Source organism: Muscardinus avellanarius, assembly GCF_963383645.1.
Source record: "Muscardinus avellanarius genome assembly, chromosome: 10".
Classification (NCBI taxonomy): Eukaryota; Metazoa; Chordata; class Mammalia; order Rodentia; family Gliridae; genus Muscardinus; species Muscardinus avellanarius.
The window spans coordinates 62,377,568-62,404,584 of record NC_137796.1 but is presented as its reverse complement, the minus strand read 5'-3'; the positions used below and the strand labels follow the sequence as shown (position 1 = coordinate 62,404,584).

The 27,017-nt window shown below is 52.8% G+C and overlaps 2 protein-coding genes across 2 annotated transcripts in view; one reads left to right on the top strand and one right to left on the bottom strand.

The window, feature by feature from the left end:
* Window positions 1-1,027, bottom strand: part of LOC308268570 (uncharacterized protein C19orf81 homolog) — a gene marked incomplete at both ends in the record, with an annotated part of 33,552 nt that extends 32,525 nt beyond the window's left edge. Inside the window, one exon of the mRNA XM_080703690.1 lies at window positions 961-1,027. Coding sequence (XP_080559816.1) covers window positions 961-1,027 — 67 coding nt within the window. The remainder of the gene's footprint in view (window positions 1-960) is intronic.
* SYT3 (synaptotagmin 3) lies at window positions 148-21,336 on the top strand (the record flags this gene model as incomplete). Its single annotated transcript, XM_080702546.1, has 9 exons — window positions 148-254; window positions 1,710-1,875; window positions 7,692-8,220; window positions 9,986-10,358; window positions 11,109-11,327; window positions 14,362-14,482; window positions 15,091-15,262; window positions 15,333-15,465; window positions 21,271-21,336. Exons 2-9 carry the CDS (start codon window positions 1,725-1,727, stop codon window positions 21,334-21,336), a joined length of 1,764 nt encoding a protein of 587 aa, XP_080558672.1. The 5' UTR covers window positions 148-254; window positions 1,710-1,724.
* Window positions 21,337-27,017: the final 5,681 nt, after the last annotated feature.

Here is a 27,017-nt window from a genome sequence, read left to right as displayed (position 1 = left end):
GGGGGCGGAGTGATTGGGGGAGGCTGGACCCCCGAGGTCGCCTGGGGTCTGGCAGCTGGCTCGAGTAGGGCAAGATGTGTGGCTGAGCTCCCTCCGTCCCCGGCCTCAGCCCCCAGGTCAGAACCTCTCACTACCACCACCCGGCGCGTGGGGACGGGTCCGCAGCCCCTTGTCCACCCTACAACCCCCATGGGCTGCCGCCCGCCACCGCCTCGGCTGCCACCCAGGACCAGGCAGGGATAAGCGCAGGTGAGTTTGACCATGCCTGTCTCGGAGTCCTGGCCTTCTGCAGCACCCCCACAACACCTGCCCATCTGTGAGCCCGATCGGTCCGTTCCTAATTTCCCTCTGCGTCCCACTTCCATCTCTGGTGGCTGGCTCCAAACATGTGTCACTAATTCTAGTGCCAGTGCACCCTCCTCTCTCACCTGGCCCCCCTCATGGGTTCTCTCATCTAACCTTCCTTCTGGACCCCAATCTGTCTGTCCACCTCTCCTCTCTATCCCTGTGTCTGTCTGTGATCTCAAGCCATTATCGTTTTTCCCTTATTTCTGCATCCCCTCTGTCCTCTGGCCCCACTGTTTCTCTCTAGAAGATATTTCTGCCCATATTGCTGCTGGCCTCTCATCCCTGCCTCTTGTGCACCCATCTCTCAGCCCAATGAATTACACTCCAGCCTTTTTTTTTTTTTTTTTTTGACATTGTCCAACCCAAGTCTCACCCCTTCACTTTCCCTCCATCTGTCTGTTTCTCTTTCTTCTCTCCTGGGCTCCAGGTTGCCCTCCCCATTATCCCTGTGTCTCCTCCTCTGGTGTTGTCTCTCTCAGCGTGGTCCCCATCTCTGCATGTCCATCCCTTCCCAGCAGCCACCATGCCTGTCCACCTCTTCTCCCCCACCTTCTAGTCCTCCTCCTGTCCACCTGGTCTGGCTCCTTCTCCTTCCTCTGACCCTTGACGCACTTTCCCACCCAAAGCCCCTGCTCACCCAGATGCTTCCCCCACCCTGGCCCTGCTGCCCACTGGCCATAGCTGGCTGGCTCCATCTTGTCCTCCAAGTCTCAGAGAGCCTGCTCGGACTATCCCCCCGCCTAGTTCCTTTGTGGCACATCCTCCAGCTGTGTCTCGCTGTGTCTCACGGTTCGAGAGCGTCTTATGTGTCCGTGTTTGTTTACTTGCCTGGTGTGAAGTCGGTAATCCACGAATACTTGTTGGATGGATGAAGGGATGACAAGTAGCTGTCACCTTGTGTGTCCATCCCTAAATCCTGACCCTTCATCCGAGCACCCCTCACCTCCGGCTCCTTATTTGTCCATCCTTTATTTGTGCATCCTTTTTGGCCCCTTGGCTAGATCTCCCAGTCTCCTCCATTCGTCTGTTTGTCCCTGTCTTGTCCACTCAGGCCAATCTCTCTGTCCCCTTGGTTTGTCCCCGCCCATGTTCCTATCTTCTTGCCCATTCAGCCCTAACCTCTGTCCTCTTGTCTATCTGTCCCTGGTTCTTTTTCCTTCTCCATTCGTCTCTAATATCACGTCATGCCTTGTCCCTCTTCCCGATCTTGATCATGAACCCATCTGCCCCTGGTCTCAGTTCCCTTTGCCTATCCTTCCCTCGCCCCTTTCTCTCTCCCCCCTTATCTCTGCGCCCCTGCCCACTCCTGCTCCCCTTCCCTGCCCCCCATCTGAACCATCCCCCAACCCTCCCCCACGCAGGACCAGCTGGCCACCATGTCTGGAGACTATGAGGATGACCTCTGCCGGCGGGCGCTCATCTTGGTCTCGGATCTCTGTATGCGGGTTCGAGATGCCGATACCAACGATAGGTGCCAGGAGTTCAACGAACTGCGAATCCGAGGCTATCCCCGGGGTCCGGATGCAGGTCAGCACCCCCCGCCCCTGCCTCCACACCAGCCAAGGCGCTCCAGAGTTTAGCACAGGGCTGCTCGGCTCTCCATTCTCCTTGGGATCAGTCCCGCTCAGCATCTTAACTGTATCCTGCTCACTGCTACCTGCCCCTAAAGCTCTGATCTCAGGAGAAGGAACTGTGGTTGGTCCACTTGACCCCTGACTTTTTTTTTTTTTTTTTTTTTTTTTTGGTACTGGGGATTGAACCCATATGCATTCTACGTGTGAGCTATACTTTTAGCCCTTTTTATTTATTAGTTTTGCAACAGGGTCTTGCCGAGTTGCTGATGGTCTTGCTAAGTTGCTGAGGCTGGCCTTGAACCTGCAATCCTTTGGTCTCAGCCTCCCAAGTACTGGAATGATAGGCATGCGCCACTGCGCCTGGCGACCTCTAACTTTCTGAGCTTTGCCTGCTGGTCCCTTCTGCAACTATGGCAACCAAACATCCCCTCAGATACCTGTGCATCTTGCAGAGGGGTTCAAAGTTCAGGTTCTTGGGTCAGACGGTCTGAGTGGTATGGGTTCAGATCTCACCTCCCTGACCTGCTAACTGCAGGTGGCTTTCAGAGAGTGACTGCGGGGCCTCAGTTTCCTCATCTGGAAAGTCAGGATGATGAAAGGGACTACCTCAGAAGGCAGACAACACTGGACACACAGTGGTCGTTTGGTTAATATTGAGATCTGCTCACTGAGCAAGCACCAGCTGGACTCTGCCCTGTGGTCCAAGGAGCAGGCCAGGGTCTCATTATCTTTTATAGTGCATATAATCCCCATTTCCTTTTCTTCCCTTTCCTTTCCCTCTCTTTTATGTACTGGTGATTGAATTTAGGAGAATTCTACCTCCAACCTGCACCCCCAGCCCTATTTTATTTTATTTTATTTTATTTATTTATTTATTTTTTGTGGGTCTGGGAATGGAACCCAGTGGCATTTTGACCTCCGAGCTACACCTCCTGCCCTATTTTTTATTCTTTATTTTAAAACCGGGTCTCACTGAGTTGCAGAGGGCCTCACTCAGTAGCTGAGGCTGTCCGCGAACCGCGATCCTCCAGGTCTCAGCCTCCCGAATGCTGGGATGACAAGCGTGCGCCGCCACGCCCGGACCCTTATTTTATTTTTGAAACAGGGTCTCACAAGATTGATGAGTCTCACTCTCACTACTTGCTGAGATTCTCCTTGAACCTGCAGTCCTCCTGTCCCATCCTCCCAAGTACTGGGATTGCAATCATGTTCCTCCATGCCTGGCTCCTGTTATTTATTTATTTGATACTGGGGATTAAACCCAGAGGCATTCTACCTCCAGGCTACATCTCCAACCCATTTTTTTCTTTCTTTACTTATTTATTTTGTATGTGTAGCACTTGGGATGGAACTCAGGGGTCTTCTACCTCTGGAGCATACCCCAGACCTATTTTATATTTTTATTTGGAAACAGGGTCTCACTAAATTGCCGAGGCTGGCTTCAAACCTGTGATCCTCCTGTCTCAGCCTCCCACGTACTGGGATTACAAGCCTCAGCCGCCACACCCGGCTCCAGCTTTATTTCTTATTTGGAAACAGGGTCTCACTAGGTTGCTGAGAGTCCCACTAAGTTGCCAAGGCTAGCTTTGAAACTGTGATCCTCCTGTCTCAGCCTCCCAAGTATTGGGAGCCACCATGCTCAGCTCCCTTTTTATTTTTGAAACAGGATTTTCCTGAGTTGCTCAGGGTCCTGCCAAACTGCTAAGATTGGCCCCAAACCTGCAGTCCTCCTATCTCTGCCTCCCAAATACTGAGATTCTAGACGTGTGCTGGCAAGCCCAGCTTTATCATCCCCAATTTCTATGAGGGAAACCGAGGCTCAGGAAGATGAATGATTTGCCCAGTCCTAGAGCTAGGAAGCCGCAGGGTTCTGAAAGCAGGAGCGGTCTGGAGTGCCAGCGTGCAGCAGAGGAAGACTGACAGTACTGGCTGGTGTGACAGAGGTGAGGGGTAAAGACCAGTGAAGGGCGTCGCTCGCCCCGGGTCTTAGGCAGGCAGCTGAGCCAGAATTTGATCCTGGAGAGTCTGGTATAGAAGTGCAGTTTGGGGTCCCCAGAACCGCCCGTCAGGTTCAAAGACTGTCAGAGGGACACAGAGAGCCCAGAAGAGCTGTCCTCGTCATGGCTGGGGGTTATTTTAGCAAGAGGCTGCAGCTGAAAATCAGCAAAGGAAAATTACCCAGGGCAGAGTCCAGGAGAGACCAGGACTGAGCTCCAAACCGTCCTGGCCAAGCGGAGTCACAGGGGCACTGTTAATACTCCCAGCGCCGACACAGGGCAACCAAGTCAATCACACAAGCCCACCTTGGTGCCCAGGTGTTTTGTTGTTGTTACTGTTAGTCTTTGTTTGTGTTTGGGTCCTGAGGATTGAATCCAAGGGCATTCTACCTCTGAGCTATCTCTCCCTCCTCCCTCCTCCCTCTCCCCTCCTCCTCCTCCTCCTCCTCCTCCTCCTCCTCCTCCTCCTCCTCCTTCTTCTTCTTCTTCTTCTTCTTCTTCTTCTTCTTCTTCTCTCTCTCTCTCTCTCTCTCTCTCTCTCTCTCTCTTATTTTGAAACAGGGTCTCACTAAGTTGCTGAGGCTGGCTTTGAACTTGCGATCCTACTGTCTCAGCCTCCCATGTAGTGGGATTCCAGGCACATGGCGCCACGCCAGCTGTATCCAGGGCTTTCTATTGGAGGCTGGTCACAGGGACGTGGCTGATGCCCCAGGTGGCTGAACTTAGCCTCCACCTCTTCCGGAAGGTGAACTAATGGTCATCAGCTCCCAGGGCAAGTTAATAGCACTGGTATAGACTGTTCAGCAGGAAAAACAGAGACTCTTATCTGGCAGGACATCCCAAGGGCTTGGAGTCCTCTGTCTATTTGTCTGTCCTGACAGATTCCCTCCTAGGAGCTGGTTAGAATGTTTTACTGCAGAACCACAAACTGATAGCTTCAGGGATGTGTAGAGAGGAATGGGGAATTGTCAGAAATTAGAGGATTCATGTTTTAACTCAGGGTCTGGGTAAGGCGGCAGTGCAGAAAAGCCCCTGAACCTCTCACCTTGATTCTTCCCACATGTAGGAGGCTTGTAATCCCAGTATTTGGGAGGCTGAGACAGGATTGCAGGTTCGTGGCCAGCCTCAGCTACTTAGTGAGGCTCTCAGCAACTTAGTGAGACCCTGTTTCAAAATAAAGAACAAAAAATAGGGCTGGGTAGAATGCCCCTGGGTTCAATCCCTAGTACCGAAAGAAAGAAAGAAAGAAAGAAAGAAAGAAAGAGAAGAAAGGAAGAAAGAGAGAGAGTACAAGAAAGGGGGGGGGGGCTCGGGGCCAGTGGCACACACTTGTAATCCTAGCATTTGGGAGGCTGAGACAGGTGGATTGTAGTTCTCAGACAGCCTCAGCTACTTAGTGAGGCCCTTTGTAACTCAGTGAGACCCTGTTTCAAAATAAAGAATAAATAATAGGGCTGGAGAAGCCGGGGGTGGTGGCGCACACTTGTAATCTCAGCATTTGGGAGGCTGAGACAGGAGGATCGCGGTTCGTGTACAGCCTCAGCTACTTAGAAAGGCCCTCTGCAACTCAGTGAGACCCTGTTTCAAAATAAAGAATGAGCCAGGCGTGGTGGCGCACGCTTGTAATCCCTGCGCTTGGGAGGCGGAGACAGGAGGATCGCGCAGGTTCGAAGCCAGCCGCGCTGGCTTAAGAGACCCTGTTTCCCAAATAAAAAAAGTATAAAAATAGGTCTGGGAGTATATCCCAGAGGTAGAAGGGTTTCCAGGTACCCCAGTACCACACACACAAAAAATAATAATTAAGAATGAAAAATTGGGCAGGGGGTGTAGCTCGGAGGTCGAATGCCTCTGGGTTCCATCCCCAGACCCGCAAAAAAAAAAAAAAAAAAAAAAAGAAAAGAAAAATAGGGCTGGGGGTGTAAATAGGGCTGCGGGTATATCTCGGAGGTAGAATGTCTCTGGGTTTCATCTCCAGTACCCTCCCAAAAAGGGAAAAAGAATGCCCCAAGAGAAGAGGCAGGTGGAAACTGAGGGTTCCTCTGACAGTTACTGGTATATGGTCCTACTTTATTCTGTCTGTCTGTCTGTCTGTCTGTCTCTCTCTCTCTCTGCCTCAGTCTCCTCATCTGTAAGACGAGATAAGTGACATCTGGGTGAAACCAGTGCTATGCGCTGCCGTAGCTTCACTGAATAGTACAGGACCAGAATCCCCACCCTGTTGTATGACCCCAAACGTAGACATTCTGCTCGGCTGTCCCTGCCGGCCGAGAATTAGCTCTAGATTTCCTCTGCCTCCCCTCTCACTAATACCCAGAGCCAGTTCTAGAACAAATGCACATTTCCTTGATAATCGTTTCCAGAAAACCCCACTCCTGGTACCAATTACTGAACAAGCCCCAGAACTGGGTTGTGCTTGGATCTCTCTGCAGTCAGAGCAGCACATCGCAGGCATTTAGAAGCCATTGGTTATGATCCTGGATCACTTCGTGGCAGCAACGGGACTGATTATTCTAATATAAAGTCACATTTGAACTTTTATTTATTAGGAAGTAGTGCTAGCATAACATGAAGACCATATATTCTGGAGCCAGGGATCCCAGGGTCAGATTTTAACTCTAAGGCCTACCAGCAATTTTGGGCGATTTTGTGTCTATCGATCTCAGTTCCTTTGTTGTGGAAAGTGGAAATAATTATGTTGCCAACCTTATGTGAGCATGATATGTGGTCGTCCCTCAGCAAAAGCTTTCTGTTGTATTCTACATGCTACTTACTATCTGCATTCCTCTAAGCCAAAGGGCAGGACTATTCTTCCTATTGGGTTAGGAGATTATAAGGCTCAGAGTGTTTTGGGTAGGTTCCCAGGGTCACACAGCAAGCTGTGGTTTTCGTCCTAACCTGCCTGACTGTGTCAAACAGCTCACACTTTTTCTGGACCATCTGAGTATTTGAGGGGACCTTGGTCCCACCTCCGATGTTGTGTCCTATTATAGAAGGGTGGTATAAGGTAGAAATTAAGAGAGTAAAATCTGAGCCAGGAATGGTGGCACACACCTGTAACCCCAGTACACGGGAAGCCAAAACGGGAGGATCGCAGGTTCAAGACCAGCTTCAGCAACTTAGTGAGGCCTTTAGAAACTTACCAAGACCCTGTTTCAAAATAAAAAATAGGAGCTGGACTTGGTGGTACACACTTGTAATCCCAGCATTTGGGAGGCTGAGGCAGGAGGATCGCGCTTCGCAGACAGCCTCAGCTACTTAATAAGGACCTTTGCAACTCAGTGAGACCCTGTTTCAAAATAAAGAATAAAAAAAAAAAATAGGGCAGGGTGTGTAGCTCGGAGATAGAATGCCCCTGGGTTCCCAGTACAGCAGATAGATGATAGATAGATAGATAGATAGATAGATAGATAGATAGATAGATAAAAACTAGGGCTGGTGGTATACTTCAGAGATAAAACATCCCTGCTGGGTTCGAGTCCCAGTATATATGTATAAGAGAGAGAATAAAATCTGGAGACAGACCAAACTGGATTCAAATCTCAGACCTGTCATTTACTCCCTACAGGATATGATACAAACCACTAGACCTCTTTAAAATGGCTTACACAGACATGTGTGCCTGTGAGGGTTGTGGACTTTAAGTTGTCACGTGTGCAAAGTGCACAGGACAATACGTACCACCCACTAAGGGTTTTGTGCCTTTGGGTCAGCAGCGGGAAGATGAACTCTGACCCCTCCCTCAGCCCCTGACCTCTGTCCTCCCTCTTTCCAGACATTTCTGTGAGCCTGCTGTCCGTCATCGTGACATTCTGCGGCATTGTCCTCCTGGGCGTCTCTCTCTTCGTGTCCTGGAAGTTATGCTGGGTGCCCTGGAGAGACAAGGGGGGCTCGGCGGTGGGCGGCGGCCCCCTGCGAAAAGACCTGGGCCCTGGGGTCGGGCTGGCCGGCCTGGTGGGCGGCAGCGGCCACCACTTGGGGGCTGGCCTGGGTGGCCATCCTCTACTGGGTGGTCCACACCACCATGCCCACACCACCCACCATCCGCCCTTCGCCGAGCTGCTAGAGCCAGGCAGCCTGGGGGGCTCTGAACCCCCTGAGCCCTCCTACCTGGACATGGACTCCTATCCGGAAGCGGCAGCCGCAGCTGTGGTAGCTGCTGGGGTCAAACCAAGTCAGACATCTCCGGAGCTGCCCTCGGAGGCCGGGGCAGGCTCTGGGCTGCTCCTGCTGCCCCCTAGTGGCGGGGGCTTGCCCAGTGCCCAGTCACATCAGCAGGTCACAAGCCTAGCACCCACTACCAGGTGAGAGAAGGTCCTGGGCTGGTGGTCCACTCTGAACTTCTGCTCTTCCTCTGTGCCTTTTTCCTTTGCGGCTCTTCTGAGTTCTGGGTCAGAAAGACGACTGGGGTCTGGACTCCTTGATTCTGCCAAATGAGGAGACCAGAGCCCCAGACTTCTGGATCCGAGAAAGCACAGCGCTGGGAGACTAGACTCCTTGGACCTGAAGGAGGAGGGAGCTGGGGGTTTGGATTCTTGGATCCAGAAGCAGAGGGGGCTGGGGACAAGAATCCAAGATCAGGACGATGGAGGAGAATGGGTTGGATTCCAAGTCTCTGAAGCAGGATATTTATTCATGTCGTTCACACCAGCAGGAATTTGGAAGTCGCTATTCATCACTGTAAACGTGCACCCCGAGCTCCTAGCCTGAGCTGGCCCGGAAGCTTCTCTCGCAGCTCTCCCAGTTTGGGGTGGGGCGAGGCAGATGGGCTCAGGAAGCCACTCAAAGGACTGCGGAAGGTCCCGAGGAGACCCTGTCCCGGGCTGGGAGGAGGCCAGTGGCTTCCTGAGGAGGAGATGCCTGGGCTGAGAAGGGCAGGAGGAGGAAGGGGTGGCCACGCAAGGAGGCAGGGGTGTGGCCGGCCACGCCAGGCGGAGGGAACAGCCCGAGCAAAGGCGAGCGGGGCCGGAGATCCGTTGCCCTGGGGGAACAGCCAGGAATCGCTGGGGTATGAGAGTTAAGTCTGAAAAAGGAAAACGTGGCCAGATGTGGTGGCACATGCCTATAATCCCAGTACTTGGGAGGCTGAGATAGGAAGATTTCGGGTTTGAGGCCAGCCTCGGCAAGGTAGCAGGGCCATTCAGCAACTTAGTGAGACCCTGTTTCAAAAAAAAGAAAAAAGGTTGGGGTGGAGCTCAGGGGTGGAATACCTCTGGATACAATCCCCGGTACCAAAAAAGAAAACAGAAAACTCAGGAGACATGGCCACAGACTCCAGACCACGGGGGTGGGGCTGGGGGCTCAAGTGCCAGGCGGAGGGGCTGGGCTCATCCCGAGGGGGCCGAGCCTGGGGAGGGCTGTGAGCAGGCAAGGAACAGGCTCAGCTCTGGCGTAGAACCTTCTGGAGTCATGGAGGGTTGGATGGAAAGGAAAGGCGGGAGACCAGGAGGACAGGCCTCAGCCTGGCCCGGGGCAGTGGATACAGAGAGGAGGGGACGGAGCCGGGTGTGATGGCACGCACTTGTAATCCCAGCATTTGGGAGGCTGAGACAGGAGGATCGTGGTTTGAGGACAGCCTCAGCTACTTAGCGAGACCCTTTGCAATTCTTGTTTCAAAATAAAGAATAAAAAATAGGGCAGTAGCTCAGAGGTAGACTGCCCCTGGGTTCCACCCCTAGTACCATAAAAAATAGAATAAAATAAGAGAGAGGGAGAGAGAGAGATCGAGGAGAGTATGGGTTTGGGGAGGAGTAAAGTGGGGCAGAAGAGGATTCAGGGGGTGTGGGCTGTGTGGCGCCCCAGAGTGCCCAGGAGATGTCACTCTGGGTCACCAGTTGGAGGACTGGAGGAGGCTTCTGGAAACGTCCACCTGCAGGTCTGCGCTGGAGCTGGTTTAGAAATGGGAACAGTCACTCCTAGAATCAGATGGGCAAATGGAGACTCAGAGAACACAAGGGGCTTATTCAAGGTCACAGAGCCAAGAAAGGAGGGGGTTAGGGGCCACCTGCCTGGTGGTCGATGCAGCTGGAGGTCGGAGACACCGACCAGTCTTGGTCTCTCCTCCCGCAGGTATCCGGCGCTGCCCCGGCCCCTCACCCAGCAGACCCTGACCACCCAGCCTGACCCTAGCAGCGAGGAGCGGCCGCCCGCCTTGCCCCTACCCCTGCCGGGCGGGGAGGAGAAAGCCAAGCTCATTGGGCAGATCAAGCCCGAGCTGTACCAGGGCACTGGGCCTGGGGGCCGGCGGGGCGGCGGCTCGGCGGAGGCAGGGGCGCCCTGCGGCCGCATCAGCTTCGCCCTGCGGTACCTGTACGGCTCCGACCAGCTAGTGGTGCGCATCCTGCAGGCCCTGGACCTGCCGGCCAAGGACTCCAACGGCTTCTCTGATCCCTACGTGAAGATCTACCTGCTCCCTGACCGCAAGAAGAAGTTTCAGACCAAGGTTCACAGGGGTGGCCGGCATCAGGGCCAAGGAGAGGGGTGCTGGGGCCTGGAGTGACTCCTGGGTCTGAGGAAGGAAGGCTGGTGGCCAACTCATCAGGCCCTGGGGAGGGAGTTGGGAGGGAGCAGGCCAGGCGGGGTGGCGCACGCTTGTAATCCCAGCACCTGGGAGGCTGAGACAGGAGGATCGCGAAGGTTCGAAGCCAGCCTCGGCTACTCAGTGAGGCTCTCAGCTCCAGGAAGGCGCCTGGTTCCAGGAAGAGGGGCTGAGGAGCTAGGCATGGTGGTGCCCACTTGTAATCCTAGTACTTGGGGGGCTGAGACTGGAGGATTGCAGGTTCAAGGCCAGCCTCAGCTACTTCAGTGAGGCTCTTTGCAACTCAGTGGGATCCTGTTTCAAAATAAAGATTAAAAAATAGGGCTGGGGGCCGGGCGTGGTGGCGCACGCTTGTAATCCCCGCGCTTGGGAGGCGGAGACAGGAGGATCGCGCAGGTTCGAAGCCAGCCGTGCTGGCTTAGGAGACCCTGTTTCCAAAAATAAAATAGGTCTGGGAGTGTAGTCCGGAGATAGATGGGCTTCCAGGAACCCCAGTACCACCAAAAAAATAAATAAATAAATAAATAGGACTGGGGATATAGCTCTGAGGTAGAATGCCCCTGGGTTCTATACCCAGTAACGCCAAAAAAAAAAAAAAAAAAAAGATGGGCTGAGGACATGTGATTTGTCTCCCCCTCTCCTCTGTCCTGCCAGGTGCACAGGAAGACCCTGAACCCCGTCTTCAATGAGACATTTCAGTTCTCAGTGCCCCTGGCCGAGCTGGCCCAGCGCAAACTGCACTTCAGTGTCTATGACTTCGACCGCTTCTCACGGCACGACCTCATCGGCCAGGTGGTGCTGGACAACCTCCTGGAGCTGGCCGAGCAGCCCCCAGACCGCCCGCTCTGGAGGGACATCGTGGAGGGCGGCTCGGTCAGTGGCCCCTGCACCCCGGCCCCACCGCTCCCCTCCCCTCCCGCTCCCTGCACCCGGTTGGCACCGTGCTCGCCCTGGTCTTTCATAACGTTCTTACTTCTTGTCCCTGGATTATTATTATTATTTGTTTTTATTATTTGAATTTGATTTGTTTTTATTATTATTATTAATTTTTTTGGTGGTACTGGGGTTCCTGGAAGCCCTTCTACCTCCGGGCTACACTCCCAGACCTATTTTTACATTTTTATTTGGAAACAGGGTCTCCTAAGCCAGCATGCACGGCTGGCTTTGAACCTGCGCGATCCTCCCGTCTCTGCCTCCCAAGCGCGGGGATTACAAGCGTGTGCCACCACGCCGAGTGATTTGTTTTTTATTGTTTATTTGATTTTATTATTTGTTGGGGGGATGGAACCCAGGAAACGTCTACCTCTGAACTATACCCCCAGCTCTTATTTATTTCTTTGTTTATTTATTTATTTATTTTTATGTGATACAGGGGATGGAACCCAGGGGCATTCTACCTCTGAGCTACACTCCCAGCCCTATTTTTTAATCTTTATTTTGTTTTATTTTATTTTATTTTTGTGGTCCTGGGGATGGAACCCAGGAGGTTTCTACCCCCGAGCTACACTCCCAGTCATATTTTTATATTTTATTTGGAAACAGAGTCTCACTAAGTTGCTGAGAGCCTCACTAAGTAGCTGAGGCTGGCTTCGAACCTGAGCGATCCTCCTGTCTCAGCCTCCCAAGTGCTGGGATTACAAGTGTGCAGCCACCACGCCTGGCTTCTTAATCGTGTGTGTGTGTGTGTGTGTGTGTGTGTGTGTGTGTGTGTGTGTTACTGGGGTTCCTGGAAACCCTTCTACCTCCAGGCTACACTCCCAGACCCATTTTTATACTTTTTAAATTTGGAAACTGGGTCTCTTAAGCCAGCGTGGCTGGATTCAAACCTGCCCGATCCTCCTGTCTCTGCCTCCCAAATGCGGGGGGATTACAAGTGTGGGTCACCACGCAGGCATGGTTTCTTAGTCTTTATTTTTATTTATTTATTTATTTTTTGGTGGTACTAGGGGTGGAACCCAGAGGCTTTCTACCTCTGGGCTATACTCCCAGACCTTTTTTTAATATTTTATTTAAAAACAGAGTCTTGCTAAGTTGCTGAAAGCCTCACTAAGTAGCTGAGGCTGGCTTCGAACCTGTGCGATCCTCCTGTCTCATCCCAAGGCAGGGATTACAAGCATGCCCCCCCCTTAATCTTTGTTTTGAAACAGTGTCTCACTAAATTGTGGAGGGCCTCACTAAGTAGTTGACCTGTGATCTTCCCATTTTAGCCTCCCAAATGCTGGGATTAGAAGCATGCCGCACCCCACCAGGCTCTAGCTTTTACTTATTTATTTTGAAACATAGTCTCACTAAATTGCTAAGGCTGGCTTCCTGTTGCTGAGGCAATCCTCCTGTCTCAATTTCCCAAGTACTGGGATCACAGGTGTTCTCCTCCACACCTGTCTCATCCCTGAAATTTTTGTGTTGTGGGAGGAAAGGGGGAGATCACAAACATCCCATCAAGATCAGAGAACGAAATCTAGGGGCCGTGGCACATGCCTGGTGATCCCTGTACTTGGGAGGCTGAGGCAGGGGGATCACATGTTCAAAGCCAGCTCAGCAACTTAGTGAGCCCCTGTTTCAAAAATAAAATAAATAAAAAGGGCTGGGGGTGTAGTACAGAGGTAGAAAGCCCCTGGGTTCAATTCCTAGGAGGGAAAAAAAGCCTCTGGCTCTTGGCAAGACCCCTTCACAGACCTGCCTGCTCTGTCCCCTGAGCCCAGGAGCTAGATCTAAGCACCCAGTTCCAGGGTCACACCTGCTACCCGACAGCATCTGAGGCAGCCCGCCAAGGCAGGGCCTTCTCTCTGGACCCTTCTTGTCTCCTATCCCTTACCATCAGCACCACTTGAGGACGTTTTCACCCATTCATCCATCCATCCATCCATCCATCCATCCATCCATTCATTCCTCCAACCAGTCAGTCCCTAGGTGCTCCGGAGCCTGTTGTCACAGCTGGGGTCAGGGACAGTGTTATGAGGACACATGGCAGGACTTCTGCTCAGGGCTGTAAAGGATCTGAGTACTTGTGAGCTGTGGTGACCCCGAAGCTGCTGCTTGTAGGCTGAGGAGAAGATGGAGATGAGGAGAGAAGGGTATTCTGAGCAGAGGGAACAGCCTTCTGCAAAGGCCCCGGGGTGAGGGGGAGCAGGCTGCAGGGCTGCGTGGGGGCTCTGGCCGTGCCTGGCTCAGGCCAAGGCTCCATCTGTGTCCAGGAGAGAGGAATCCATCTCCCTTGAAGCCCCAGTGGAGCTAAAGGTAAGGGGTCAGCTATGCCACCTGGCCCAGCAAGCTCCTAGGCCCCCTACTGCTCCAACAGATGGCCCTTTCCCCGCCCGTGTCTCCATAAAGCTGGCCTGTGGCACCTGCTGGGATGACCCAGACCTGGGGCACAGGTCTGTCTCCTGTCTCCTGCCATCTCTAGGGCTGGCTTCTCTGTGTCTGTCCTTGGTCCTTGATCTGCTCTGTCCCCGTAGGTCTCTATGTGTGTGTTGGGGAGGGGTCCAGTCTCTAGGTCTTTTCCCTGCTCTCTCTCTCTCTCTCTCTCTCTCTCTCCCCCCCCCCCCCTCACTCTCTGGGTTTCTATTCCTCCAATCTCTGTCCTCTCTGGGTCTCTGCTCTCACATTACAACTCCATTGTGCCGGCCTCAGTGCTGCGGCTTCTGGCTCAGGCCCGTCCTCGAGGTCCCTCTCCCCTCCCTCTCCCTCTCCCCCTCACCCCTGCCTCTTCTCTTCATTGCTGCGGAACAAATGGGCTTTGACAGTCGTGGGCAGCTGCGGCCGGGGAGCCACCAGGGCTTGGCTGAGAGTCAGATTGTTAAGTGGACAGGAACCCAGCCCTGGGTGTCTGAGGAAAGCTGGAGTCTGGGGATGGGGGAAGAGGCCCAGAGGTGGGATGGCCCAGCTGAACCCCTCTCCTTGTCCGCAGGAGAAGGCAGACCTTGGGGAGCTCAACTTCTCACTCTGCTACCTCCCCACGGCTGGGCGCCTCACCGTGACCATCATCAAAGCCTCTAACCTCAAAGCAATGGACCTCACTGGCTTCTCAGGTCAGTCCAGGGAGGCTCCAATCCAAGAAAGGCAGGCTGGGCCTGAACTCCTGGGTCTGAGGGAGGAGGGCTGGGCCTGGACCCCTGGGTCTGAGGGAGGAGGGCTGGGCCTGGACCCCTGGGTCTGAGGGAGGAGGGCTGGGCCTGGACCCCTGGGTCTGAGGGAGGAGGGCTGGGCCTGGACCCCTGGGTCTGAGGGAGGAGGGCTGGGCCTGGACCCCTGGGTCTGAGGGAGGAGGGCTGGGCCTGGACCCCTGGGTCTGAGGGAGGAGGGCTGGGCCTGGACCCCTGGGTCTGAGGGAGGAGGGCTGGGCCTGGACCCCTGGGTCTGAGGGAGGAGGGCTGGGCCTGGACCCCTGGGTCTGAGGGAGGAGGGCTGGGCCTGGACCCCTGGGTCTGAGGGAGGAGGGCTGAACCTGGACCCCTGGGTCTGAGGAGAAGGGCTGGGCCTGGACCCCTGGGTGTGAGGGAGGACAGTGAGGCTTGGACCCCTGGGTCCCAGGGAGGGGGCTGGGCCTGGACTCTGGGTCTTAAGGAGGAGGGCTGGGCCTGGACCCCTGATTCTGAGGGGTAAGCCACTGTTCAGTCCCCTCCTTTCTGGCCCACAGACCCCTATGTGAAGGCCTCTCTGATTAGCGAGGGGCGGCGTCTGAAGAAGCGGAAAACGTCCATCAAGAAGAACACGCTGAACCCCACATACAACGAGGCGCTGGTGTTTGACGTGGCTCCGGAGAGCGTGGAGAACGTGGGTCTCAGCATCGCCGTGGTGGACTATGACTGGTGAGGGGCGCTGCCTGGGGCGGGAGGGTGAGGCCCCCCTTCCCCTGGTGATCACCGCCCCCACCCCCAGCATCGGGCACAACGAGGTGATTGGTGTGTGCCGCGTGGGCCCCGAGGCTGCCGACCCCCACGGCCGCGAGCACTGGGCGGAGATGCTGGCCAACCCTCGCAAGCCCGTGGAACACTGGCATCAGCTGGTGGAGGTGAGTGTGTGGCCGGGCGGCCGGCGCGGCTGGGCCTCTCTGGGCTTAGCCTCTCTGGGCTTCACTCTCCCCTGCTGAGGGATGGGGCCGTTTGTTCATTTAGAACAGATGTGAGGAGTCAGTGAGTTGGGGGTTCAGTCAGTGTTCCAGGATCATTGCCTTATATAATAAAGTGTGGGGGGGCGGGTGATACAATAAACGGGTGGGGTTTCTTTTCTTTTTTTTCTCAGAACAGTCTATGAAAATGAGTGAATTGTAAGCCGGGCATAGTGATGCCTGCTTGTAATCTGAGAGACAGGAGGCTGAGACAGGAGGATCATAGCGAGGAGGCCCTTTGCAACTCAGTGAGACCCTGTTTCAAAAATAAAACGACTAGGATTCAGGAGGCTGAGATGGGAAGATCGTGGTTCGCGGCCAGCCTCAGCTACTTTGCAATTCAGTGAGGCTCTGTTTCAAAAAAAAAAAGGGGGGGGGGGGCTGGGGTATAGCTCAGAGGTAGAATGCCCCTGGGTTACATCCCCAGCACCACAATAAAATAAAATTAAATTAAACTTCAAATAACTAAAAAATGGGGCTGGGGGTGTAGCTCAGAGGTGCAATGCTCCTGGGTTCCATCCCTAGTACCACTAAATAAATAAATAAATAAATAAATAAATAAATAAATAAATAGACTAAGAAATAGGGCAGGAGGTATAGCTCAGAGGTCAAATGCCCCTGGGTTCTGTCCCCAGTACTACACACACACCAAAAAAAAAAAAAAAAAGTAAAAAAGTGAATTGTGGTATACTGGATGCAGACTAATAATTTTTTTTGTACTGCGAATTAAATCCTGAAGTGGTCTACCTCTGAGTTATACCCCCAGCCCTTTCTCTTTCTCCCCCCCCCCTCTCTCTTTATTTTTGGTATGAGGAACTGAACCCCAAGACCTTTAAGCTACATTCTAGCTCTTTTAATTTTTTTTAAATCTTAAAACAGGGTTTTAATCTTAAAACAGGGCTTCATTAAGTTGTAGAGGCTAGCCTCAAACCTTCAATCCTTCCATCTCACCCTCCCAAGCACTGGAATTATAGGCATGTGCCACTGCACCCAGACACAATTTTTTTCCCTTTTTTGTAGTGCTGGGGATTAAACCCAGGGGCATGTTACCTCTCAGCTACACCCTCAGCCCTATTTTAAATATTTATTAATATTTAAATATATTTGGCCGGGCGTGGTGGCGCACACTTGTAATCCCCACGCTTGGGAGGCTGAGACAGGAGGATCACGCAGGTTCTAAGCCAGCCTCAGCTACTTAGTGAGGCTTCCAGCAACTTAGTGAGACCCTGTTTCCAAATAAAATATCAAAAATGTCTGGGAGTATAGCCCAGAGGTAGAAAGCCTCTGGGTTCCACCCCCAGTACCACCAAAATAAATAAATAAATAAATAAATAAATAAATAAATAAATAAATAAATAACTTTGTGTGAGGTACTGAGGGTGGAACCCAGGGGATTTTCTACCTCCGGGCTATACTCCCAGACTTATTTTATACTTTATTTGGAAACAGGGTCTCACTAAGTTGCTGAGGCTGGCTTCGAACCTGTGTGATCCTCCTGTCTCAGTCTCCCAAACGCTGGGATTACAAGTGTATACCAACACTACAACTTTTATTTTTTATTTTGAAACAAGGTTTCACTAAGTAGCTGGAGCTGGCCACAAACCTGTGATTTTCCTGTCTCAGCCTCCCAGATACTGGGATAACAGGGATGCGCCACCACATCTGGCTCAATTTTTTTTTTTTAAAGAATAAGAAAATAATAGCTGGGCGTGGTGGCGCACGCTTGTAATCCTAGCCTTTGGGAGGCTGAGACAGGAGGATCGCGGGTTCGCGGACAGCCTCAGCTACTTAGTGAGGCCCTTTGTGACTCAGTGAGACCCTGTTTCAAAATAAAGAATAAGTAGCCAGCGTGGTGGCGCATACTTGTAATCCCAGTGCTTGGAGGAGGAAGAGGAGGAGGAGGAGGAGGAGGAGGAGGAGGAGGAGGAGGAGGAGGGAGAGGAGGAGGGAGAGGAGGAGGATTGCACAGGTTTGAAGCTAGCCTCAGTTAGTTACTTAGTGAGGCTCTCAGAAACTTAGTGAGACCCTGTTTTCAAATATAGTATTTAAAAAATAGGTCTGGGAGTATAGCCCAGAGGTAGAAAAGCTCCTGGATTCTACCCTCAGTACCACCAAAAAAATAAATTGGTCTGAGGGTGTAGCTCGGAGGTAGAATGCCCCTGGGTTCAATCCCCAGCACCACACACACACACACACACACACACACACACACACACACACAATAAGAAAATAATAAAGCCAAAATAGAATAGAAGAAAGTTTTATGGCGTGGTACCCCACTGTAAAATCCAGCATGTCACTTTCCCTCTGTAGGCTGTGGTACAAGATGTACGGAGGTTGAGGGAGTGGGGCTGGAGCTCGGTGGTGGGCTGCCTGCCTACCGTGCGTGAGGCCCCGGGTTCGCTCTTCACCACCGCTCACGCACACAAAGAAAAGCGAAATGTCTGGAGGTTTGAGAGGTAGAGGTATCTTCGCGAAGCTGCTCTTTATATTAGAAAGCAGGGAAGGCCTCTGGAAGGAGGTGACCCCGGGGTGGGATCCCGGAGGTTTGGAAGGTAAAGCCGGACAGAACCAGGAGGCTGCGGAGGAGGTTGGGTTCTGAGAAGCCCAGAGAGGAAGGTGCAGAGGAGGGCAGGCTGGCCGCGTGGGGCCCTGTGGGGCCCTGTGACCATGGCCACTTTATAAAATTAAAATCCGCCGGGCATGGTGGTGCACGCTTGTAATCCCTGCACTTGGGAGGCTGAGACAGGAGGATCACACAGGTTCAAAGCCAGCCTCGGCCACTTAGTGAGGTTCTCGGCAACTTAGTGAGACCCTGTTTCTAAATAAAATATAAGATAGGTCTGAGAGTATAGCTCGGAAGTAGAAAGCCTCTGGATTCCACTGCCGGTACCACCAAAAAATAATAATAATTATAATTAAAAGCCATTTAAGGTCATTACTTGGTTAATCCCAGTACTTTTGAGACTGAGACAGGTGGACGGAGGTTCAAGGTCAACCTCAGCAACCTTGCAAGACCCTGCTGCAAAACCCAAAATTGAAAAGGGGCTGGGTGTGGTGGTGCACACTTGTAATCCCAGCATTTGGGAGGCTGAGACAAGGAGGATCACGGTTCACGGACAGCCTCAGCTACTCAGTGAGACCCTGTTTCAAAGTAAAGAATAAAGATAAATAGAGCTGGGAGTGTAGCTCAGAGGCAGAATGCCCCTGGGTTCAATTCCCAGTACTGCAAAAATAAAAAAATAAAAAAGGGCTGGAGGCATAGCTTAGAGGTACAATATCTCTGGGTTCGATTCCCAGTACCAAGAAAAGAGAAAGAAATCGCCAAACTTGGCCGTTTTTCTCAGTGGAAAAACAAGAAAAGCAAAGAAGTCTATTTTAGAATATTATGGATAAATTTGCTTTAGGGCAGAGAAAGTAAAATTAGAGTAAATTTTATTATTTTTTTTTTGGTGGTACTGGGGGTGGAACCCAGAGGCTTTCTACTTCCGGGCTATACTCCCAGACCCATTTTATATTTTATTTGGAAACAGGGTCTCACTAAGTTGCTGAGAGCCTCACTCAGTAGCTGAGGCTGGCTTCGAACCTGTGCGATCCTCCTGTCTCAGCCTCCCAAGCGCGGGGATTACAAGCGTGTGCCACCACGCCCGGCTGAATTTTATGATTTTAAATAATTATGCATAAAATAATGTGAATTTAATATACTCACATTTCATTTTTCCCCAAATGTTTTGAAATTCTAGGCGGGGAGGAGGGGTATTCATCATTCACAGTGCTTAAGGGCTGGAGATGGATCTCAGTGGTTAGAAGATCAGCATAATGTGTGCCAGGGCCTGAGTCCCACCCCAGCACTATACACACACACACGCGCGCGCGCACACACACACACACATGCGCGCGCACACACACGCAAGAAAGAAAGAAAAGGTTGGGGGTTTAGCTCAGAGGTAGAGCACCCTTCGGTTTAATCCTCAGAGCCATACACACACACACACACACACACACACACACACACACAAACACGTCAGATGCAGTGGCACACTCCTGCAATCCCAGCACTTAGGAGACTGAGGCTGAGGATTGCAGTTTTGAAGCCAGTCCCAGATTCGGGAGGCTGAGACAGGAGGATCTTGGTTTTTGGACAGCCTCACCTTCTTAGCGAGGCCCTTTGCAACTCAGTGAGACCCTGTTTCAAAATAAAGAATAAAAAATAGGGCTGGGGGTGTCGCTCAGAGATAGAATGCCCCTGGGTTCAATCCCCAGTACCGCAAAAAAAAAAAATAATAATAATAATAAAATGAAATGTGGAGCCAGGTGTGGTGGTGCAGGCTTGTAATCCCAGTACTTGGGAGTCTGAGACAAGAGGGTCCCAGGTTTGCAGCTAGCCTCAGCTACCTAGTGAGACTCTTTGCAACTTAATAAGAGCCTGTTTCAAAATAAAGAATAAGCTGGGCATGGTGGCGCACGCTTGTAATCCCCGCGCTTGAGAGGCTGAGACAGGAGGATCGCGCAGGTTCGAAGCCAGCCTCAGCTACTTAGTGAGGCTCTCAGCAACTTAGTGAGACCCTGTTTCCAAATAAAATATAAAATGGGTCTGGGAGTGTAGCCTGGAAATAGAAAAGCCCCTGGATTCCACCCCCAGTACCACACACACACACACACACACACACACACACACAAATAGGACTGGTCCTGTAGCTTAAAGGTAGTAAATACCCCTGGGTTCAATCACCAGTTTCTAAAAAAAAAAAAAAAAAAAAAAAAGGTGGCATTTTATTCATCATGGATTTTTGCATTACTTTTAACATAAAATATTGCTTTATGACAGGCATCGTGGTACACACTTGTAATCCCTGGCCTTGGGAGGCGGAGACAGGAGGATCGCGCAGGTTCGAAGCCAGCCTTGCTGGCTTAAGAGACCCTGTTTCCAAGCAAAAAATATAAAATAGGTCTGGGAGTGTAGCACGGAGGTAGAAGGGTTCCATCCCCAGTACCACCAAAAAAAAAAAAAAAAAAAAATTGCATTAATATTTTCTTTGTCATGATGGCTGAGTTTGGGGCGCCCCTCACGTGTGCCATGGGGTGAGCTCCTCTCTGAGCCCAGTCTGGCCCTGCCGGGAAGTCCCCTCAGTGCTGATAGGGGGCTGGACGCTGGGCCCAGAGCGCAGATCCGGTCTTGCCGGTCTTGGAAACACTGCGGCTCCATTCTGGAAGGGCGGCGGCTATGGTGTAACAGGATGGCGCCCACGCGCCCCTTTCTGTCTTTCACTCGTCTTAATCACTCACTCAACCTTTCCACAAAGTCCTCTGCAAGTTTGCAGTGAGGCACCCTGGGTGATGCTGGAGGCCGAGTCCTGGTCCTACCCTGGGTTCAGCCCGTCTCCACCCGGCGCTGCCCTGCCCCTCCCTGCGCACGGGGCTCAGTGCTTCGGCAGCGCCCCAAGACAGTCTCAGCCTCTGGCCCTGAAACCGCCGCCCTATCCACCCCATGGCCTCAGCTCTCCATGGATTTCGAGGGACTTGGCTTTTTTGTGACTTAGCTTCCTTAGCGGTAGAATGAGTCCATAATACCACTTATCCTGGCCCTTCAGAGTCCAGGGGACTCAGCACTGTAAATAAGGAAACCGATTTGGTATCTTTCCTGCTGATTATTAGCAGTTGTTTTGCCTTCTTTCCTTACTCACGAATCTTCTGGGTTTTCTCCTTCAGGAAAAGACTTTGACCAGCTTTACAAAAGGCAGCAAAGGACTCTCAGAAAAAGAGAACTCAGAGTGAGGGGTAAGGAACCTGGGGCTGAGACTGGAGCCCTGGGCCTGAGCGGGGAGGACTGGGGCCTGGACCCCTGGGTCTGAGGGAGAAGGGCTGGGCCCGGACCCCTAGGTCTGAGAGAGGAGGGCAAGGTCTGTAGGTCTGAGGGAGGAAGGCTGGGGTCTAGGTCCCTGAGTTTGAGGGACAAAGGCTGGGCCTGGCCCCCTGGGTCTGAGGGAGGAGGCTGGGCCTGGACCCCTGGGTCTGAGGGAGGAGGGCTGGGCCTGGACCCCTGGGTCTGAGGGAGGAGGGCTGGGCCTGGACCCCTGGGTCTGAGGGAGGAGGGCTGGGCCTGGACCCCTGGGTCTGAGGGAGGAGGCTGGGCCTGGCCCCCTGGGTCTGAGGGAGGAGGCTGGGCCTGGCCCCCTGGGTCTGAGGGAGGAGGCTGGGCCTGGCCCCCTGGGTCTGAGGGAGGAGGCTGGGCCTGGCCCCCTGGGTCAGAGGGAGGAGGCTGGGCCTGGACCCCTGGGTCTGAGGGAGGAGGCTGGGCCTGGACCCCTGGGTCTGAGGGAGGACGCTGGGCCTGGACCCCTGGGTCTGAGGGGGGAGGCTGGGCCTGGACCCCTGGGTCTGAGGGAGGAGGCTGGGCCTGGCCCCCTGGGTCTGAGGGAGGAGGCTGTGCCTGGCCCCCTGGGTCTGAGGGGGGAGGCTGGGCCTGGCCCCCTGGGTCTGAGGGAGGAGGGCTGCGCCTGGACCCCTGGGTCTGAGGGAGGAGGCTGGGCCTGGCCCCCTAGGTCTGAGGGAGGAGGGCTGCGCCTGGACCCCTGGGTCTGAGGGAGGAGGCTGGGCCTGGCCCCCTGGGTCTGAGGGAGGCTGGGCCTGGCCCTCTGGGTCTGAGGGGGGAGGCTGGGCCTGGCCCCCTGGGTCTGAGGGGGGAGGATTTTGGCTTCCTCCCTGGGTGCCCATGGAGCTACAGCAGATGAGGACGTTGCTCTTTGCCACCACCACTGACCTCTCCTCCCTGGCCCGGTCCTGCAGGTCAGGCCTAGGCCCGGGAGCGGACCAGGCCCCCTCAGGACCCCGTCATTCCCTGCGCGGACTGTGAACTCATCTCCTCGAAGCCATAACGTCCGAGCTGCTGGTGCAGGCCCCTCGCCTGCCCTTCCTGTCCCTGGAGGCACAAGGGTGGGGGCAGGCAGGCCGGCTTCCTGGTTCAGGGTGGGGGGCTCTCAGTCTCCACTGTCTGTCTTCTCTTCCCTGGGGTCCCCCTCTAGGCAAGGGGCCATGCATGTCTGTGGGACCCCTGACCCCAAACCCTCTGTCTATCTGTCTTTTTACTGTTGTCCACGACTTGGTGTCCTACCCGCGTTCTTGCTGTGAATGTCAACTGACTAATTCCTGTATCCCCCAGACACACACACCTGTGTTCACCCCTCGTGTCCACTACACCCTGCGTCTGGCCGGTCCCCCCACTGCTGCTGCTATCAATGCCAGAATAAACACACTCCTTGGGTCTCAGTCTGTCTGGGCCCCTGTCTGGTCTGTGACCTGGGTTTCATTCCACGACTAGGAGGCTTAACTGAATTCTCTGAGTATTAGTTCCTAAAGCGTATCTTAGTCCTAAATGGACACAGTCCCCCATGCCTGTAATTCCAGTACTTGAGAGGCTGAGATAGGAGGATTGCAGATTCAAGGCTAGCTTTAGTAATTTAGTGAGAACCTGTTTCAAAATAAGAAATAAGCGCCAACCATGGTGGCACATGCTTGTAATCCCCGCGCTTGGGAGGCGGAGACAGGAGGATCGCGCAGGTTCGAAGCCAGCAGCCCTGGCTTAAGAGACCCTGTTTCCAAACAAAATATAAAATAGGTCTGGGAGTGTAGCCTGGAGGTAGAAGGGTTTCCAGGAACCCCAGTACCACCAACCCCCCCCCAAAAAAAAAACAAATAAAATGAAGATTGGGATGTAACTCAAAGGTAAAATGCTCCTGGCTCACTAGCTGAATACACGCAAAGAAATCATATTAATCGGGACCACTGATTATAATTCACAACTGTTAGGTTTCCAATAAAATGCAAAAACTACAAAGGAGACAATCAGCCAGCGATGTTTTTTTTTTTTTTTTTTTTTTTTTTGGTGGTACTGGGGTTCCTGGAAGCCCTTCTACCTCCGGGCTACACTCCCAGACCTATTTTATACTTTTTTATTTTTGGAAACAGGGTCTCTTAGCCAACGCAGCTGACTTCGAACCTGCGCGATCCTCCTGTCTCTGCCTCCCAAGCGCGGGGATTACAAGCGTGCGCCACCACGCCCGGCAGCCAGCGATGTTTTATTCAGCGCCTTTCGGGATGGGTCCACTGGCCGAGGAAAGGGATCAGTCCTAATCCGCCATTGGAGTCATCTGGGTTCCAGGAAGTAGTCCTTTTAAGCCAGTACTTTGGGGGGGGGGGACTAAGCGTGGGAACGCTGCTCCTCTCCCGATATCGCCTGCCTCGCGATAAAAGCGATATGCCTGCCTGCCTAGCAGAGTCTCCTCCTCCTTCCCCAGGGTTCCGCCTCCTGCGGGAAGGGGGAGGCACCCGACTTGTCAACAACGTGCAACACAATGCCACAAATGGAATTGTGATATCTGTACCGGAGTGTCTGTATCGGAGGGTCCGAGACCACATGGGCGCTGCAGGTGTGGCCGATGGAGGGGCTTAAGTAACTCACTTTCCCTTTCCACTTTACTTTGTTCTCAGGGTGGTCTTGCAGTTTGGAAATGAATTGGTCACTAGGGGTCCAGACCTGAAAGGTTGCCTTTGTTATGATGACTTGGGCTCAAAAAAAAAAAAAAAAAAAAAAAAAAAACTAAAACCCAAAGAAAACGAAAACATCGGAATTCCCAGCCGAAGGAGTTTCTGCGATGGAGGTTTTTTTCTTAGTTGTTGTTGTTTTTGACTTTTGGTTTTGTTTTTGCAGTATTGGGGATGGATGGAAGCTAGGGGCATTTTACCTCCAAAGCTATACCCCCAGCCCTATTTTTTTATTCTTTGTTATGAAACAGGGTGTCGCTAGGTCGCGGAGGGCCTCACTAGGTAGCTGAGGCTGGCTGGGAATCCGCAATCGTCCTGGCTCAGCTTCCCAAGTACTGAGAGTACAAACGTTCGCCACCACGCTGGGTAGGATGGAGATTTCTGTGGTCACTTGACCCATCTTTCAAAGACAGGCCACGGTTCCTCCAGGCCCCGAGCTCTGCAGCCTCAGGCCCTGCGGCGGCGGCGGCGTCTCTGCCTGGCTCGGCCCGGGGTCCGCGGCGGCGCCCAGCGGCCTGCTCTCTCTGGTGGCATTAAAGCGGGCACTGGCGACAGGGGTCTCCCTCCTGTGTTCTCTCTCCTGTCCCCGGGAGGATTCTAGTTTCCCTTCTGCCAGAACCGGGCTCTGTGGTGGCCCCGAGCTGCAAGGCGGTCTGGGGACTCATCATCCCGGGCGCAGACTTAGCCACCGAGGAGGCTGGGAGGCGAGGCTGCTGGATAACACGTTCCTGGGACCTGTTGAACCGCAAGTCATTAAAGCGACCTGCGGTAATTGCCCCTGCGGAAAATCATTTCCAAGGAAACACGTGAAGACCCTTGCTCTCTCCCTAGGCCTCTCTGGGAGGAGGATTCTGATTGGTCCAGCTCTTGGGCACGCCCCCTGCGACCACTGACTCCTCCTCCCCTGCCCATCTGGCCTGCCATTGGCCCGGACCTCATCCCTTTTTGCAGGAATGGTGACTTCATCTCTCTTTGAAGCCTACAGATTCTTTAGGGGAACAACACAGCGGCCCCTTGATTGACAGTCCTGAAAGAACTGATGGCAGTGGGCATGGGATGGCCCCTCAAAATCGATGTCCATGCCGGGCGTGGTGGCGCACGCTTGTAATCCCCGCGCTTGGGAGGCAGAGACAGGAGGATCGCGCAGGTTCGAAGCCAGCCGCGCGGGCTGGCTTAGGAGACCCTGTTTCCGAGTAAAAATGTAAAAATAGGTATGGGAGTGTAGCCCGGAGGTAGAAGGGCTTCCAGGAACCCCAGTACCATCAAAAAAATAAATAAATAAAAAATCGATGTCCATTCCCTTCTGCCCTTGGCTTCTGGGGCTAATTCATACCTATATTCTCATACACACCATTTTCTGCTACAGGTAGCCGCGGGCAACATCGGCTTCCTTGGATCACTCCAATCTCTGTTTCTGTCATCAAATCACCCTCTCCCCGGTGTGCCTTTCTCTTATAAGAACACTTGTCATGTAATTTGCAGACCAGTCTAAATCCAGGATGATCTCATCTGGAGAACCTCAACCTAGTTTCATCCTAAAAATACCCTTTTCGCTGGGCGTGGTGGCGCACACTTGTAATCTCAGTACTTGGAAGACAGAAATAAAAATAGGGCTGGGGGGTGTAGCTCGGAGGTAGAATGCCCCTGGGTTCAACCCCCAGGACCGAAAAAAGAAAGAAAAAATAACTTTTTCTAAGAGGTCCCATTCAAGGTTGTGAAGGTTCAGACATGGACAGGTTTTGGCGGAGCTACCACCTTCCTACCTCCAGCCAGAGAAACAGTGTGTCAGTTTCCTTCACACAAACTTAACAAGTCTCAAATCCTACTCCTTAGTATTTGCCCATGAGAATAAAAACACGTTCACACAAACATTCATAATAGCCCCAGACTAAAAAAAAAAAAAAAAATGGAAGCCACCTAAGTATCAGTCAACAGGAGAATGGAAAAACAAGAACCCCCGCTGATAGGTGGACATAGGATACGTCTCAGAAACATAGTATCTGCTGAAAGATGCCCGAAGGAAAAGGGTTAGGTGTGCGTGCTCCAAGAGATTGGTGCGATTGGATGGGAAGGGGTGAAGGCTGGGAGGGGCGGGGCCTCATTGGCGGAGGATAACAAGTGATTGGCCGGAGAAATGTGGGCGGGGCAATGGTGGGAAAGACATCTAGGACCACGTGGGTGGAGGTGTAGCCAAAAATGGGGCTCACTATTGAATCTTTCTCCGAAAAGAGAGAAGAAAGGGGCAGGATGCCAAAGGAGGAGAGTTGCCTGGCTCTGCAGCCCAGGGAGAACGGAGAAACCCGGGCAAGATTCAGTGCACACCTGTATTCCCAGTAACTTGGGAGACTGAGACAGGAAGGTCGCAGGTTCGAGAACAACTTCAGCAAGCAGTGAGACTCATCAACCTAGTAGGACCCTGTTTCAAAATAAAAATAGGGCTGAAGGTGTAGGTTAGAGATAGAATGCCGCTGGGCTCAGTTCCAAGTAACACACACACTCACTCTCTCACATACATAAGGTCCAGGAGACCTGATAGAATCCAACCGGTAAAAAGGGGAGCTAGATAAGGACAACAATGTGTGAAGCCAACCTAATTGGACTGAAGAAAAATAATTTTCGTGTGTGGTACTGGAAATTGAAGGGGGGTCGTTCTACCTCCCAGCTTCACCCAGTCCCCTTATTTTCTTTCTTTCTTTCTTTTTGGTGGTACTGGGGTTCCTGGAAACCCTTCTACTTCCGGGCTACACTCCCAGACCTATTTTATACTTAAGCCAGCGCGGCTGGCTTCGAACTTGCGCGATCCTCCTGTCTCCGCCTCCCAAGTGCGGGGATTACAAGCGTGCGCCACCACGCTCGGCTCTATTTTCTTTTTTTAAACGGGATTTAAATTGCTAAGGCGGGTCTCAAATCTACTA